General features: G+C 40.1%; 1 protein-coding gene across 2 annotated transcripts in view; it reads right to left on the bottom strand.

Annotated features, from left to right (window-relative positions):
- Positions 1 to 18,015, bottom strand: part of NIBAN1 (niban apoptosis regulator 1) — a 123,991-nt gene extending 105,976 nt beyond the window's left edge. Inside the window, exon 1 of one of the 2 annotated variants that reach the window (XM_059675586.1) lies at positions 17,810 to 18,015. In XM_059675586.1, the coding sequence (XP_059531569.1) occupies positions 17,810 to 17,864 (55 nt within the window). In that variant the 5' untranslated portion in view covers positions 17,865 to 18,015. The remainder of the gene's footprint in view (positions 1 to 17,809) is intronic. The other variant, XM_059675585.1, reaches the window with a different exon arrangement.
- Between the last annotated feature and the right edge of the window lie 5 nt (positions 18,016 to 18,020).

Below are 18,020 nucleotides of genomic sequence, written 5' to 3'. Positions count from 1 at the left end.
ACCTGTCCAGGTTGCAAGCTTGATTCCCGTAGGGGACATGCAGGAGGCAGCCGATCCATGATTCTCATCATTGATGTTTCTACCTCTCTCTCTCCCTTTCCCTCTGACATCAATAAAAATATTTTTAAAAAGAGAGATAGAAAAAAACTGCTCCACTATTATTTTTATCCTTGTCTTCTCTTCCATGAAGAACAATTTTTGAACTTAAAATAGAAGACTAAATATGGTAAGAGAAAAAGAAAGTCCAAGACTGGTAAAAGAAATTTAAGATGAGCAGAAGGACACTGTAAAGTAACTGAAACCCAGAAAATTCACAAATAAGATCTATAAGCCATTGCCAACCAGTAGAGGTTCTGGAAGAGCTGAATAGACAAATGTAGATCTGATTCTTTTAAAAAAAAAAAAAAAAAAGAGGAGGAATAAATGCAGATTTTGAAATCTACATGACTTTGAACTTAAATTGAATACCAGGAAAAATTATAGAATTGCTGTTAATGGGATGATTTGAAATTTCAAAATAAAAAATAGATCATAAATAGTATCTGTTTCAACCTAAAAGCAACAATCAAATTTACTGGACAAATATTCAAGTCATTTCTTTTAAAAAAAAGCAGGATCACAACCAGAATGACTGCTATAGGGGGCGAGGGAATAATTATTCTCCATTCTTCATATTTTCATAAAAGGAACTCTGATAAACAGAAAGGAGAAATTGCCTAAACAGGAATTTAGAGTTAAGACAAAGAAATAGTACATTGGGTCTCCTGCCTTGCCTTCTATACAAGCAAATGACATGCAGGCAAAACCTTTGAGATCTTTGTAGAAGTGTGGCAGTTTTTGGAACTGAATGAGTTGGGGAAACTTTAATAGACAAATGCATTAGTGATGGAGAGCAACACTTACAATGAAGGTAGGGTGTGGCAGTAAAAAGAAGCCCAGCTTCAGACACAGAAGGATAAATCATACATCTTGTATGATTCCACTTAAATGAAGTGAATGGACAAATTCATAGACAGAAAGTAACATAAAGGTTATTATTGAATGGGTATAGAGTTTACATTGAGGATTAGGAAAAAGTTTTGCATATAGGTAGTGGTGATGGTTACACAAGAATGTGAATACTTTAATGCCACTGAATTGTGCACTTATAAATAGTCAAAATAATAAATATTATGTTATGTATATTTTACCACAATAAAAAAAAAAAAGGCAGACAGACCTGGGTTTGTAATCCCAGAATTATAGGTTGAATCCCTTTCCTACATGCAGGGAAGCCAGGAACTGGAGACCAAGGAGAACTGGCTGGTACTTGGCAAGAGTGGTGGTGGAGGACCTGGGGCAGGAGCTAAGAGTGAGCCAAGAAGCAAGGATGGAAACTAGGAAGAATTCAGTTGTGGCACAGTTCGCTAACAAATTAAGCTGTCCAAATATGGATTTATTGGCTCTAGGAGATAATGAGTTGCCCAATGGACATACTGTATTGAAAACCGCTCACAGGTTTAGGAAGGGCATTCAAGCTAAGATAACATTTACCTTTGAATTACCTTCCTGAGGGGCAGGCAAGTGATGTTTATTCTTTTAACATAATCTCCTTAAAGTATGAGACATATAGAATGAAGTGGAAACATAATGGGGATGGGGGGAAAAAGTCTTAAATTAATTATTCAACCTACTCCCAGGTAAGCCCAATCAAGATATTCAAGAATGTATAGCAAGAAGAAAAGATCCTTAGGAATAAGAATTGTCAAAAACAATAATCATCATTATATACCTTTATGGACATTTTTTTCAAGGGATCTATAGGAAAACATGGTACTGAGAAGGGGCTAATTCACATACATTTCTGTGTGAAAGAGATCTAAAGAGATCACTAATGCATTTGTCTATTTAAGCTTCCCCAACTCAGTTGGTCCAGTTCAAAACATATATTTGTTAACTTTTTCATTCATTCAACAAACAAGTATTGAGGACAGATCATGGAATACAAATGGGGTGAGAGAAAAAAAAAGATAAATTTCCTGCTACCAAGAGCTCAAATTAGTTACTGTGTTCCAGGAGGTTCAGAAATTCACTGTGGCTGATGCATTGTGCTTCTATTGTACCTTTCATTTTAAAGCTATAATTTTTAAAATTGTTCACACTCTTTGACATGTAAGAAGTACTTCTAAGAAAATAATCAGAGATGCACATAAATATTTATGCATTCGAATCTCACTAAAATATTATTTACAATAATGAAAATCTGAAAATGACCTTCATGTCTAACAAGGGGAGAACAGTTAGATAAATTACAGGATATATGGAAGCAAGTGCCCTCCACAGTCAATAAAACTTATGCTTTAGAGGAATATTTAGTGAAGTAGTGAAAAGGGAATTGTTTGTGATGGAGTGTGCAGTAGCAGTATACAGACTTGCATAAAAACATGATCTAAAGAGATAGCACACTACAATTTCCTGTCAAAACAAAGCCATTATTAATCTTGTGATAATGCTTTTCTTAGAGTAGCTAGAAAAACTGAGCTAGGGCAATGCTAAGGGGCATAAATTGCACATATTCTAGTGTAAAATCACAAACTGGAATTTAAGTCTCCATTCCTAATCTGGAAATGAGGGTGATAATATATATAGAAAATTATGGAGACCTGGGTTTGGGTCCCTGCTCTGCCACAGACCAGCTGTAAATAAGGCTCTTGCACCGCCAGGCAGACAGCAGGCATCGCCATCACTATTGCCATCATCATATTGAGTAGAGGCCAAGAAAGAAGTAATAAAAAGATCATTCAATGGAGTGTTGATTTAAAACAACTCAGTCAAGCCCAGCTGGGCTCAGTGATTGAGCATTGACCTATGAACCAGGCGATCACAGTTCAATTCCCAGTCAGGGCACATGCTTGGATTGTGGGCTTGATCCCCAATGTGGGGTGTGCAGGAGGTAGCTGATCAATGATTCTCTCTCATCACTGACGTCTGTGTGTGTGTGTGTCTCTCTCTCTCTATCTCTCCCCTCCCCCCTTTCCTCTCTGAAATCAATAAAAAATATATTATTAAAAAAATAAAACAACTCAGTCAAGGTGATGACTTTTTAATCTGCTTTATCTCCAAACTAGTTTTTAAATCAAGAATTATAAAGTAAGGAGCCCACCCACCCCAACCTGAGTGACTGTATTAGCCCTATTCATGGGTATGTATGGAGGAGTCCTCACTAATTTAGAAGTTGATGGTCTCATGATTGACCACTTACTTGCTCGATGCTGAATAAGGAATCTGAGCCTGCTTGGTGAGAAGGTGCACAATTTTTTTTCAAGGCCATTCAGAATAGTTTAACCTGGTGAGGTGAAATTTGCAAAAGGTAACTGAATAATAAGAGCTAATGTAAATGGTTCTCCACTGTAATTGACTCCACATTCATAAGCAGGCAGGCCCTGGACACACTGCCTTTCCATTCCATCATTCTCCTTCTATGTAATAGGGGCCATTAAACTAGGTAAGAAGATGAATTGCTAGCGATGATTATGCATGCCTTCAGCAGCCCATGAAATGTACTGGAGAACAATAAAGATGTCTGATGACCTGTCAGGGAGATGCCTATGCAAATGAGAACATCATGATTATACTTCTGCTTCATCTAAAGGCTATCATGATAGATAGAGGGAAAATTTTCACTTGCTCATAGCATCATGAATAAGAAAGCTGGTTTCAAATGAGGACAGGCTAGAAATGAAAATTCATGGCCCAATGCCTAATTCAGCTATAAAAGAGGACAATAATGGACATAGATCAGCATCCAAGCTTATTTCCTTTGAAAACAATAAATTCATCAGATGACAGTTCTTACTGCTCTCCTGAAATTATAGTATTTGGCAGTAAAAATTATTTGTATTCCTCGGAAGTCAAATATGTTGTAAATATGTCATCAGTACCTTTCTGCTCTTAAATAATAAATGATGTTTCTGACCAGAATTCAAAAACCTTCAAGGTGTCCAAGAAATTAAGACACAGAGAGATCAAGGCAGCCGATATAGAGGCAAACAGCAAACTCCTTTCGGGAGGAGGAACTCAGCTCGGTTTTTCTGAGCCCCGTCTCCTCCTCTTGTGGCCACATAGTGACATTGTACTAGAGGACTCTGGCTTCAGGGAGAATGTCATCCATTTAGTATCACATGTGTGGCCTTTACCATGGACTTAATCTCCCTGGGCCTGTTTTGCCATCTGCAAAATGAGCATGAAAATAGTACCTATATCAGAGGATTATTGTGAGGATTTAAATGAGGTAATGTGTATAAAGTTCTCAACATAGTGCCTGGCAGGTAATTAAAGGCTACACTTCACAAAAGACAGTTACCATCATCATTGCTTTTATTATCATTTTAATTATTCCATCTGCCTATCTGATATCTCCATTTGGATATCCAACTTAGCATGTCCAAAACTGAACTCATCATTTTCACCCCCAGTTCTCCCTGTTTCAGTAAGTGGCAACTCCATTCTTTCTGTTGCTCAGGTCAGAAACATTGGAATTCTATTGGAGCTACTGTATTTCCTCCTATGCCACAGACCTCATCAGCAAACCCTGTTAGCTCTACCTTTACTTTTTTAAATATATTTTTATTTATTTCAGAGAGGAATGGAGAGGGAGATAGAAACATCAATGATGAGAATCATTGATTGGCTGCCTCCTGCACACCCCCTACTGGGGATTGAACCCACAACCCAGGCATGTGCCCTTGACCGGAATCAAACCCAGGACCTTTCAGTCCACAGGCCAACGCTCTATCCACTGAGCCAAGCCGGCGAGGGCAGCTCTACCTTTAAATATATTTATAATCCAACCACTTCTCACTACCTCCAGCTACTCCCTAGCCTGGGCCACCTCTGACCTGGTTTATAGCTTTAGCTTCCTAACTGACCTCCAGCTTCCTCCCTTGTCCCTCTTACAGTCTGTTCTCTACATAGCAGTCAGAGAAACCAGATTATGTCACTTTTGTGCTCAGAACTCCTCATGATTTCTTAAGCCCAAGTCTTTACAATGGCCTGTAAGTTCCTCTGTGATGTGGTCCTACTTACCTCCTCCCCTCTCCCTCATTAGCACACATTGCTCATGTCTCTCTAACCACACGGGCGTTCGTTCTTGCTGTTCCTAAGACAAAACTGGCTCCTTTCCAAATTCATAGCCTTTGAACTTGCTGTTTCCTTTGCCCAGGATGTACCTCCACCAGATATTCCTGTATCCCACTCTGGCACTTCATTCAAATGTTAGAGAGGACTTCCCTGGTCCCTTGTCTGAAATGGTAGCCCTCATCACACTCTTTCCTCTTCCCTGTTCTTAGGTTGCTTCATAATTTTATTGCCACATGCCATCTTAATATTTGTTTATTTATTTCTCCCCACCACCACCTCCATAATGGAAGTCCCTCAGGAGCTGTTTAATCGGTTTTGTTCACCTCAATTCACAGAAGAGGGCACATTCTATTGGATGACTAGAATGAAAGGTATGACATGACTATCTCACCATTAGAAATAGATGTGTTCCATTATGTTTTATAAGTTCATCCTCAGTAAAATTCTTTAGAGAGACTTAATCAAGCAACTTTTGCACTAAGAAGAAAACTGAGGCCTAAAGACAAGCTCAAAGTCACATGGTAAGCGTTAGAACCAGGCCTCAAACAACCTCTTCCCTACCAAATTTCATGTACTTGCCCCCAAAGTTCATGCTTCCTACTGAGCCTGGAGCACACTGTAGTCTCAACTCCATAAATTATAGAAAATGTACATCAGCTCAGTTCTGGTTCAGGGCAGTACTATGAACCCCATTTTACAGTGGGAGAAACCAAGGTTAGAGGCCATTAGAGATCTCCAAAAGGTTGTATAGCTAGCAAGTGATGGGGCCAGAACCTGAACTTGGATAGTGTACCTGCAGAGTCAATATTCTGTTGAATTAAGAAAGCTGCACATTTAACATTCATGATGAATGTTTTATAAGAATTGATCTGCTCTGTACGTTCTTTTTTTTATTTTGTTCACTTTTCTAAAAATGGGGCAAACATATTATAAATAGCATTTTGCACATTTTTATTACAAATCTTAATGTCTTTCCCTTATTTGCAAAATACATCACATGTATATATTTCTCCTTTTAATAAGCAAGGCAATGTTCTAATATATCCCAGGAAAAATGCTGAGTTTGGCTATCAATGCATCTCAAGGCATCATGTGTTTTCATAAAAACCATATGGAAACACTGAGAGTTTGCATTCTCTTTCTCAGGCACCCGTTGATGTCAGTAGCTGTGGTGATATGAAATAAGCATAGTGATGGTATCCCTCAAGACTGTCTCATGAAAGTGTCAAATAACAATATTGAAGAAATGAAATACCAAAACACGAGACATGTTAGTAAGAGAGACACTGATGTCGTAATGGGTCAGGAGGCATTCCTATGGTTCTTCTCAGAACTTAGAAATCTAAGGACCACTGAAAATGCAGAGAAATGCGAGTACAGAGAAAATGGAACATTCCAGAGTGTAGGTGACATATAATCTTTTCCAAAGGGTCTGAGCAAGGTACTATGTTATTTCAATTTCAACAGCAAATTATATGATTCAAAAATCACTTGCATTATTAAAAAGTCCTAAGAGGGGAAAGTGATGTATTGAAAATATAGCATTTAAGGTAAGAGCTTTTTAAAATCTAAACTCTTATCTTAAATATAATTTAAAGACACAATGACCCAAATGCAATCCTATGAAAATTGGTGCTTTACAAAGGGAGAGTAAGTTGGAGGGAGAAAAATCCCATGGGAAGGAATATTCTAGAACCAAAAGATCATTAAAGATTCCAGACATCCTCTTAAGTTTGGCTACAGAGTCGAGTGGTAGCCAAGAAGAGAAAATGGAAGAAGAGAAAATTAAGCCCATCATTTATTTATTTTAATTGCTATCTACTCTACCACCTCCTGGCTGGGAGAAAGAGGGAGTCATGTTAAGTCCTAGGGTGACACATATTCCCATATCTTCCAAACAAAATCCTGGAGAGATAGGAATAGTTTAGCACTTCTTTATGAGCTTAAACATTCAACAGGGGGACAGAGGAGAATGACCTCAGTGCTCCTTTTTTCTGCGTTCATCAGAGAGTCAAGTACCAGCCAGTCTGTCTACCCACCTGTGAATGCAATTCTTCAATACCAAGGGAAAGCTATACTTAAGTTTTAAATTTAGGGCTGAATCATACGGTACATAGGATTAAAAAAAGACTTGCCATTTTCAGGATTTTTACATATAACGCTGAATTACAGTATATTCTGCTTGGACTGGAAACTTAAAATTTGGAGATTTGGGATTAGTTTAATTTGATTGACATTCCATGGACTATGAAAAGAACTCTGTACCAAGGTGTGGAGACCTGAGTTCCAGTCCCATATCTGCCATTATTAACTATGCCGACAGGGGTAGCTCACTCAGTCACTGGGATTGTAATTAAGAGATTGGGTTAAGATGCTTCTCTCTCAAGTCCCTTGCAGCTCTATGAATCTTCTACAAATCTTTATTCAGAAACAAGAGTCTAAAAGAAATATCATGTGAGCCACAGATGTGAGCCTCTAGGGTAATGTCAAGATTTCTTTGGCACATTAAAATTTTTAACAGTGCATTTAACCCACTAGAACCAAAAGAATATTGCTTCAATATGTAATTGCTATTAAGTAATATTAATGAGACATTTTACATTCTTTTCTTTGTACCAAGACTTAAAAACCCAGTGTGTATATTTCACTTGCATTATATTTGAATTTGAACTAGCCACACTTCAAGAGTTCAATGGTCATACACGTCTACAGCTCAAGCTTAGAAGGCTTAAATGTTTCTTATCTAAAGATCATGTAAAGAGATAGCCTACCTTCAAAGTGAGAATATAAAGTAGAAAACCTATTCATTAAAATATTAGAGTCAACCTGTTGAGGGGATGTAAGAGAAGAGGTGATCAACCAAAGGATAGGACTTTTGCCCGCCCAGTGTGATTCAGTGGTTGAGCATCGACCTATGAACCAGGAGGTCAGGGTTCGATCCCCAGTTAAGGCATATGCTTTGAGCCTCAATATGGGGTTGAGCCTCAAACCCAGGTGGGAGGCGTGCAGGAGGCAGCCCATAAATGATTTTCTCACCTCATTGATGTTTCTATCTCTCTCTCTCCATTCTTCTCTGCTGAAATCAATTAAAAAAAAAAAAAAAAAGGATAGGCCTTTTGATGAAAATTGCCAAACAGATACAGAAGGAAGCTGGGTCATGTGGAAACACTAAGGTTGAACAGGAACGGACCCTAGGCCCGGTCCATAAAACATTGGCAACTAGTCTGCCACGATCCCTCCTCTTATCCACAGACACATGCAGGGTATCCAGTTAAGGTCTTTGTGCCCCTAAGAATAATGGAGTCACTAAATCGGAGTCCTACTCTAGAGTCTGTGGACCCTTATGGGATCTGCAGATAGAATTCGGGGGGTCCAAAAGTTGAACGGGAGAAGTAACAATTATTTTGATTAACTTCCAACTCAAATTCAGCATCTCCCTCAGTATTGTGTACAGGCAACAAACCATAACAGAGTATAGCAGTGCTTGTGACTGTCATTGGTCGAGATCACAGATGCTTCACCGCACATTTCATGTGCTGCACGTCTTAGAAAAAGGCATTTCATCAAGATGACAGCAGTTATTAGACCCACCACAAGACCTTGCCATTAAACGCACAAAGAAGCCCATACATCATTATATTACAGATCTTAAAAATATTTTGATAACTGCATTTTCATAAAATTGGTTTCTTTTATAATCCTGTGAGGTTGTTTTTTTTCTTTTCATTAAAAAAATGTCATTCTGAGAAGGAATCCATAGGTTTCACCAGTCTGTCAAGGGGTCCATGGCACAATGTACTAGAGAGAAAGACTCTGGGTCCCTGAATGACCCCACCCCCGTCTCTACCCCACAGGGGATCACATTGGATTGTATAATGGGTGAGCTATAAATCATTATCATGTCAAGCTACTGAGATTTGGGGAGTGTTAGAGTCGGGCCCATTCTAATATGCAACTGAAATCAGGCTTCAGGCCACTGGCAATTGCTTCTCTGCGACCAGATTCCATGCCCTGAAGACAGCGGTACTGGCTGTGATGTGCTGGTAAACTGGGTCCAAACAAACAAACAAACAAACATCTATCATGGCTGACTGCAAGCTACCAATATGATGTCACTGATCTCTGAGTTAGGAAGTGATGCCCAGATTCAGCGCTCACCAGCCAGTGTCCCAGCACACAGCTGCTCTCCCCAGACTAGAAAGCTGGGTTGCTACCGCCCTCCCCTGATTCGAGGGGAGGGGTATGTGTAGAATCTTGAGAATAATTGTTTAAAGGCTCCTGTTTAAACCTTTGTGCCTGACTCTTTCATAATGAATAAATAAAGCAGAATACCTTAGACGCAGTAATTTGTAAATGCAACAAGCTGTTGAAAAGAATCTAATTAGCACTAATTACAATCCTAGAATGTCCCAACAAATTATGCCGTTGCTTCTGTAGAGGCATTGTGTTTAAACACTCTGAAACATTAATTAGTCTGCAGAACAAATGTGTGAGATAGGTATTATTTGGCAGCATCTGAAAGCCAATTATTTACTCTGGGAAGGCCTGATGCCATCTCTGATAGTAAAAACAAATTTATTAGCATAATCGTAGGATCGGGAAATCAGAGGATTATATGGCCTTCATTTCCGAGCTCTTCTTATCTCACTGGGCATTACTGCTTGTCCCCATTTTATATATGAGAAACTGATGGCAGCCAGCTGACAGATTCAATATAACAGATTCCAGCTACGGATTCAGTGAATCGTCCGTAGAGTATCATGCCTGCTCCTCAAAACTGAAAGCTCCATTTATGAGTCTTTTGTGTCTTGCTCCACAAATAGAAACATTTTCTTCTATGGCAAAGAAGGTCCCTACAGCTACCAATTTACTTCAAGTTTTAAAGTGACATACTACGCCTGCTTTTACCTATTTGTAAGTGCCATATTTATTAGGTTTTGCTAACTTCTGGATGAATTTTAATTTCTGGATTAAGCTATTTATAATCACATCAATATTCACTTCAAAAAACAGCCCAATAACTTAGAATTAAGATATAGTCAAGCATTTAGTAAATGTTTCAGTTTATACCAAAGGATAAATTACTAGTTTAGCTCATAAAGTAAATAAGTCACTGTTCAAATCCTATCAAGTTGTTACTCTTTATACTCCTGTCCATTAAAGAAAAAGCTATGTGGCCCTGGCTGATGTGGCTCAGTTGGGTGGAGTGTGGTCCAGTACAGTGAAAGGTCTCGGGTTCAATTCTGGGTCAATGCATACACCTAGGTTGTGGGTTCGATCCCAGGTCAGGGCCCATGTGGGAGGCAACCAATTGCTGTTTCTCTCTCACATCCATGTTTCTCTCTCTCTCTCTTGTTTTCTCTCTCTTCATTTCTCTTTCTCTCCAACATGCCCTCAGGTTAGGATTTAAAAAGAAAGAACAGAAAAAACCATGTAGAGAGGACTTGGGATTTCTGAAAGATTTGATATTCTGCTAACTTTTCTCTGAGACATTTACTTCCTGCTACACAGTAAGCATTCAATAAATATTAGTGTTTACTGTCATTATTATCATCACCAGAGGCCCATGCATGAAATTCGTGCAAGGGGCTCGGCCCTCGCAGCCCTGGCTTCGTCAGGAAGGTGGTTCTGCTGTTCAGTCTCATTAGCATATTAGCTCTTTATTATATAGGATTCCTCAGACTAGGAGCTATCATTTTTTTCACTAAGAATTGACATCCCATGTAATATACAGTATAGAAAATACAGTCAATAAATAATAGTTTAATATCTATGTACGGTGCCAGTTGGGTACTGGAAATATCAGGAGGCACACTTTGCAAAGTATATGATTATCTAACCACTATGCTATACACCTGAAACTAATACAAAATAATATCGAATATAAAAATGTAATTTAAAAAATTTAATAAATAAAAAGATTTTTTAAAAAAGAATTGACATCCCAGTTGATAGTCATGCTCTTAGGTCTTAGTCATGCTCTAAAATTATTATTTACTTTAAGTTTAAACAGTACATTTCAAAAAATGTTACTCACGTAATCCTCTCCAATAAAACTATTTTAGATATTTATACTCCAGATAGTACACATTTTTCCATTGTTGCTAATGCAATTTATCTTAATCCAACTCCAAGCTCATGTCTGCTTTGTTCAGGCAATTAATTATCCAGCCATATCTCTCTAACTCATTCAGCATGGCTTACATAGGAAATTTATTTTTAAACAAGTGCGTTCAATTCAAATTGGGGGAAAAACCTCTGAATTCTTTCGAGCTGATCACAGAAATGATCACTCATCCCATGTAGCCCCAAAGATAATGGCACGTGCAATATCCACAGTTTTCCTTCTGAGTCGATCCTGCTCATTTGTCTTGGCCCCAGACCAGCGCATGTCAGCAGTTCCACACGCAGACCTGCTCTGCCCCCTTCCCAGATCTATTGAGAACGCTGGTTACAGGCATACATTCTCCAACAGATATTCCAACAGACTTCAAAACGCAGTAGATATATTGCTCTTTCCTTAAGACTGGAGAGAAGGATTTTTTTTAATATCTTCCATTTCTCTCCTCAATCGTAGTCATGTTTTTCTCTTTAACATATGGAATATATTTATAAAAACTGTCTTAACAAACTTGTCTGCTAATTTCACCAGGTCTGTAATTCCTGTCTTTTCTATTGATGGGTATTTTTCCTTAGAGTTGTGGGTTTTTTTCCTGCTTTTTCCTTTGCCTGGCACTTTTTGCTTAGATCCTGGATATTGTGAACTTTACATTGTTGCATGTGTTTTGTTGTATTCCTATAAAGAATGTTGGACTTTGTTCAGGCATGCAGTTACGTTACGTAGGATCAGTTTGGTCCTTCTGAGGTTTGCTTTTACATTTTTTTATTTTTATTAGAGTAGGTCCAAATCAGCCTTGAAGCCAAGGGCTAATTTCTGCTTGCTGCTACCGAGGACTCTATACAATGCCCTGCGTATTACGAGGTCTTTCTATTTTGGACGATGGGAGCATGAACAATGATCACCTCTGGATGAGTGCCAGGCATTGTTTGGCTCTATAAATCTAGAGACACAATCTGCTGTTCTAGAAAAGTTTTTGTTTTATATATTTTTTTAAATATATTTTTTGTTGATTTCAGAGAGGAAGGGAGAGGAAGAGATATAGAAACATCAATGATGAGAGAGAATCATTGATAGGCTGCCTCCTGCACGCCCCACACTGGAGATCGAGCCTGCCACCCGGGCATGTGCCCTGATTGGGAATCAAACCCTGACCTCCTGGTTCATAGTTTGACGCTCAACCACCGAGCCACACGGGCTGGGCTAATTAGTTGTTTTTAAGAGCCATTATCTTTTGCGGGAGCTAGATCACTGAAAACAGTGGTTATATGAGGAGAGACAAAAAAGGGCTAGGATTGGGATGGGGCACCTGAAGGCTACTGGGATAGCTTGTGAAATCTTTCCTTTTCTTGACCTGGTAATAGCCATCAGGAAATTTGCGTTATAATGATTCACTAAGCTCTGCACTGGTTTTGTGTGGTTTTCCAAACCTATATTTTACTTTAAAACAAAAAAAAATGGTTTATTAAAAAAGAAAAGAAAAAATATCCCTGTGGTTTGGCATAGAGACATTTACTCTTCTTCCAAAATTCCTTCAGACTATGGACTCTTTCTAAATCACTTCAGGCTCCTAGTAAAAACTATTAGTTTATTCTAATCCTACAGACATCAACCTCCACACATCCTCAAGCATAAGAATATGAGCTTCTTGGGTCCTAGACCTTGCAATTTGCAAAACTGAATTAATTGCTTTCACATTTCTAAATCTTTCCCTCTCTCCTCTAAGTGAGAAAAAAACATGTAGTACAAAAAAAAAAAAAAGGCACTTTTATAAACTGGCTTGCATTTCCTTATTGGCAGAAACTTGCTAGTCCCTTTTTTAAATGAATTTTCAGTTTCAAAGGAGAAAATCTGTATTGCATTTGGAGTTTTGTTTGGTGGTGGTGGTGATGGTGGTGGTGGTGTGTGTGTGGTTTAGTTTGCAAATGTTAGCATTTTAGCTCTCAAGTCCTAAGTTTTATTAAAATGCTTTAAACAGACTTTAGCAGATGAATTATACTCTTTTATTCTTTTGTCTTCTTTTCCATTATTCTTTCATCTTCACTTCTGACTTTCTTTCCCATTCACAATGCAAACTGTTGTATGTACCTTGTTTCTTTAAATGGTATCACCCAGCTTCACTGACAAAATAAATTACAATTTCTGATTAGGAGATTAAAATTCACCATCAAAGTTCACACTGCATATTTTATAAAACTTTCACAGTGCATTTATTTTAGTTATATTAGAAACCACTGTTATGGTTTAGCTCCTGCTGTTGCACTTTCCACCTGGGAACCAAATATTACAACAGGAGTAAAACTACAATCAGTTCAGTAGTCCACAGCAAAAGTATACTTAAAAATGAAAAACATTAAAAACACTATTGCCATGTTAGGACTTAATATTATTTAAAGCACCCTTGGTAATGCAGCCAGTGACCATAGAAAAAAGAAGTGTTTCATTGAGCAGATCTTTTTTAAAATATATATTTGTTATCATTTATTTCAGAGAGGAAGAGAGAGGAAGAGAGGAATAGAAACATCAATGATGAGAGCGAATCACTGATTGGCTGCCTCCTGCACACCCCACACTGGGGATCCAGCCCCACCCCAGGCATGTGCCTTGATCAGGAATCCAACTGTGACCTCCTGGTTCATAGGTTGATGCTCAACCACTGAGCCACCCCAGCCGGGCCAGATCTTGATTTAACATCTGTCTCTATGAGTTTATCAAAGGATAAATGAAGACCCAAGAAGGAAGGTCACTGTTTCTTCCACAAGTACAGGAGAAAATGTGAATGTGTCTGAGTGAGTGTCTTTATTTCTGTTGAAGCTAAGAAATTCTCAATTCACACTAAATTCCCAAAGTCTTGGTTTCCGTTCACAACATCTAAAGGTGGTCAAAAGTAATTTTGGCCACTAGAAATTCCCAACCTGCGGTCATTTTCCTAATTTAAAACTCCTACTAGCTTCATTGGTAGGTTGGCAAGCCTGAAGGCATTTTTTTAAAATATGTATCTTTTTATTGATTTCAGAGAGGAAGGGAGAGAGATAAAAACATCAAGATGAGAGAGAATCCTTGATTGGCTGCCTCCTGTATACCCCCTACTGGGGATTGAACACACAACCGGGAATGTGCTCTTGACAGGAATTGAACCTGGGACCCTTCAGTCCATAGGCCAACACTCTATCCACTGAAGGCATTTTTTTTTTTTTTTATGAAAAGACAATGTGATCAATATAGGTTTGTGTGTTATTTATACTGGGTCTGCTCCTTCTTTCTTCCATCCTTGCCCCTCCCATCGGGGAAGCTGCAATCCCTCATTTCTTAGGAGAACCCATTCATTTCTGCAAATTAGGAACTGAAACAAATACTAATGTTATAATCATTGCCCACTTCCTACTGCCATTACTAGCCAGACAAACTGGACCCTAAGATAACTGTCATAATTATCCAGATAAGTCAGACCAGGTCTATGCCCATCTCCTACCAACAAATCCTGAGTGAAGAATAAGCAACTGTGTGGACTGGTGCGACACACCTACACTGAGAAGCCTGCAGACACGCACAGCTCTCCTACCTTTCATTCGCCTGGTCTATGAGGACTTCACTCTGGATACTGTTATCTGAATAGTTTCTATACCGCCACCTAAGTTAACTCTTACAGTACACACTTAAGAAAAGAACAGTTTTCCTAACTGCTACTTGCTGCTACCAGGCCTAGAAGTGCCCAGCAGCCCCCACCCAGGACCTGTGTATCCCACAGTTCTCAGCTGCAGCACTGATTTTCCAGTACTTTCTGACCCTCCATAGGATTATGTGGAAGAGTTTTCAGATTTTTCTTTTGATAAATTAACAATTAAATGGTAATTTTTAAAAGGAAAAAAAATAGTGCTTAAACAGGAAAATATTCTGTTTTTGAAGATATAGTTCACTTTTAGGCATACCAACAGTTTAAGAAGGAAAAAGAAATAAGACATCAAAAGAGAAAACTGTCTTAAATTGGCCACTGGTACCTAGATTGTCTAAGCTTTCTTTCTCATCAAAAGAAGACACTTTTAGGTCATTCCCTGAAATCTAACAGATGACACCGCCCATGTGCTTGTAAGTTGGTCTCTATATTTATTGGTAAAAAAAATCTTATCAAGGGAAATTACTGAAAGTCTTCTAGAAACAATTCTGAAAAATTATTTTGTTGTGGGAAATGTGAATGTGGAAGTAATTTTCAAAACTAGCATCGTTGGAAATGAAGTAAGTTTTTAACACTTATGATACTCCTTTACCTAGAGATTTAATAAATTCTAAGAAATAATGTACTTTCAAAACATCCATGTGACAAAGATCACTATTCACACACAATTTTGAGGCACACAAACCAAATGGCAGCTGTTCAATGATTCACCTAAAAGTAAATGCTGATTCAGACAGCTGTTTCTAACACATACAAGATGAAGTTAACAAAACTCACTCCAAATATACTGACTAGTTATTCTCCATATGTTAGCAAGTTTATCAAGCTTGAAAGAAACTTATTGTCTCCGCACAAGAGCTTTCAAATCTATATATAATATTTCACTGGCAGCTACTTTATGAGAAATGGGTCATAAAAATGTGTTTAATTTTTACTGTCACACTTTCGATCATCCCGCTTACAATTAAATCATAGCTTGAGAAAGGGCTAAAGAATGGGCAAAGCCAAGAAGATAGTTTTTTTTTTCAGGGATCAGGAGCTTCAAAGCCATCAGGAAATCCCAGCCCAATGACCTTCATTTGCTCACGCACTAACAATTCACAACACCATGCATTTTTTCCAATGCACTTTTCTTCTTTGGCAAGACTTGTATGCTCAAATGAGGCAATGTCTCATTTTCCCTGGAGGTATTCTGATTTTAACTCTGCTCTTCCTGACATACCTTCAAAGTTCCCTCCCTAACAAAGAATGAGGAGATGAAGTTGAACAAGACTAGAGGATGCAGTCAAGGTCACCCAAATCCTTCCTGGGCACTAACTCCCTCCTATCTCTTCTGTGTAATAATCTAATTTCAGAATTACAAAGGTAACACATGCTCTGATCACATGAGTACAGTGTCTGCATCAACAATAACCATGACCCTGAGGTCTTCTTCAAGCAAGCTGATCCCTCTCATGGCTGGTCTTCCAGTGATTACTGTAGATGGCCATGCTTCAACATCAGGTGTTTTTCAGTGAGATAAAATCTTACAAAATAAGTGCCAGAAACCTGTTTTGCTAATAACTCAAAGCAAGCGCCTTCACACTATGTTCTACATGACTCTTTCAGTCCCCTGCACACTGGTGAAAAAACAATCCTCTAGCCAAATGCGTAAGGCTAAGGTAGGCTTAGTTTAGCTCTTTCGCGAATATAAACAAGTCATCCATCTTGTCCCCATTTTACATAAACAACAGCCAAGAGATACGTGACCACATTTGATCCACTTGACAGTATGGATTGTGGGTGACCTTCTAGCTCCAAAAACACCAGGGCAGGAGTCTGCAGAATCAATGCCACTGCGCTCAAGTGCCCCGACTTGATAGCCTTTTCAAATGTGTCTCAGTGTTGTGGTGGCTAAAAGCAAATATGGAATAGGAACCCTAAATACGTGTTTTCTTCTTAGAAAAGGGCCTAGGGGGTCAGCCAGAGGTATTAGGAAGAACCGCGCCATTTCTTTAACAGAAGTCGGGTTTCAGGCCAGAGTTCCGTGCCCCATTTAGAAACTACTTCTAAAACCAGAGAAGCATTCAATTCTAACCCAATGTTAGGTAGTGGCTGCGGGCAAGGTTGTGGGGAGGGAAGACAGGGAGGCCGAGTACCACCCAGGAGATAAGAGTCATGATTTCCTGCAGTTTCACTTCAGGTCAGGTTTTTCTCTTCTGCCTCACACTCTTTTCTGAGTCACCACATCTCTGAAATTCTCTCAAAATGAGTTTCTCCTCCCTCTCGGTGACTTTGGCAACAGTTACAAAATATTTTCGTGTTCCTCTTTTGGGTCCCCCGTTCTCCGGGGAGGGAAAGGAGCCCTACAACCTGGGCGCACTATGGCATTGTCCCTTCTGCCTCTGATGAAACCGTCCCCCCCCCCCCCCATGGACTCTTTGAAGTTCAAGTGGAACCCTGGCCAAGCCCGCGTTTCAGAAAACCAGGCCAGCATGACCAGGAGGGAAATTCTGCTCCAGGGGCCGGGAATCCCCAGGGAAATCTCTAGAAACCAGGGATATCCCCGCGTTTCTGCGAGGCGAGCTCAGAAGGAAGAAGCCCTGGGCCTGGAGGGACAGGTGTTTCTGGACCGAGGGCAGCCCAGACACACACACACCCCAGCCCCCCGGGGGCCCCAGCGGAGGAAAGGAGGTCCTGCCCCGCCCGCAGCCTGCACCTGCCTCTCCCCGCCCTCCAGCGGCCCTTCCCCAGCATCCCCGGCGCCGCCCGAGCCCCCCGCGCCGCCAGCTGCACCCGCGCCGCGTGGAACCTGGGGACCCCCGCGCCCGCAGGTAGAGAGCGGGGCGTGGCAGCCGGGGCGCCCCCTCTGGGGCCAGTGCCCGGGCGGCCCGTCTGGCTCCAGGCCCCCCGGGGCGTACCTCGGATGTAGGCGCACTTGCCCTCGTCCAGCTGGCTGGAGGCCGAGGCGCCCATGGCGGCGGGGCGCGCGGTGCTGGGCGCGGCACGGACGGCTCCCTCCGGTGGGCACCCGCTGCTCGCTCCCGGCGGCTGATGCGACGGGCCACGGGGCTCTGCAGCAGTTAAAGGGCAACTTCCTCCGAGAGGCGCCGCCTTCTGGGACGCCTCCTC

This window comes from Myotis daubentonii, chromosome 18 (genome assembly GCF_963259705.1).
Source record: "Myotis daubentonii chromosome 18, mMyoDau2.1, whole genome shotgun sequence".
NCBI lineage: Eukaryota > Metazoa > Chordata > Mammalia > Chiroptera > Vespertilionidae > Myotis > Myotis daubentonii.
The sequence above is the reverse complement of the archived record's forward strand: the minus strand, read 5'-3'. Positions and strand labels throughout refer to the sequence as shown.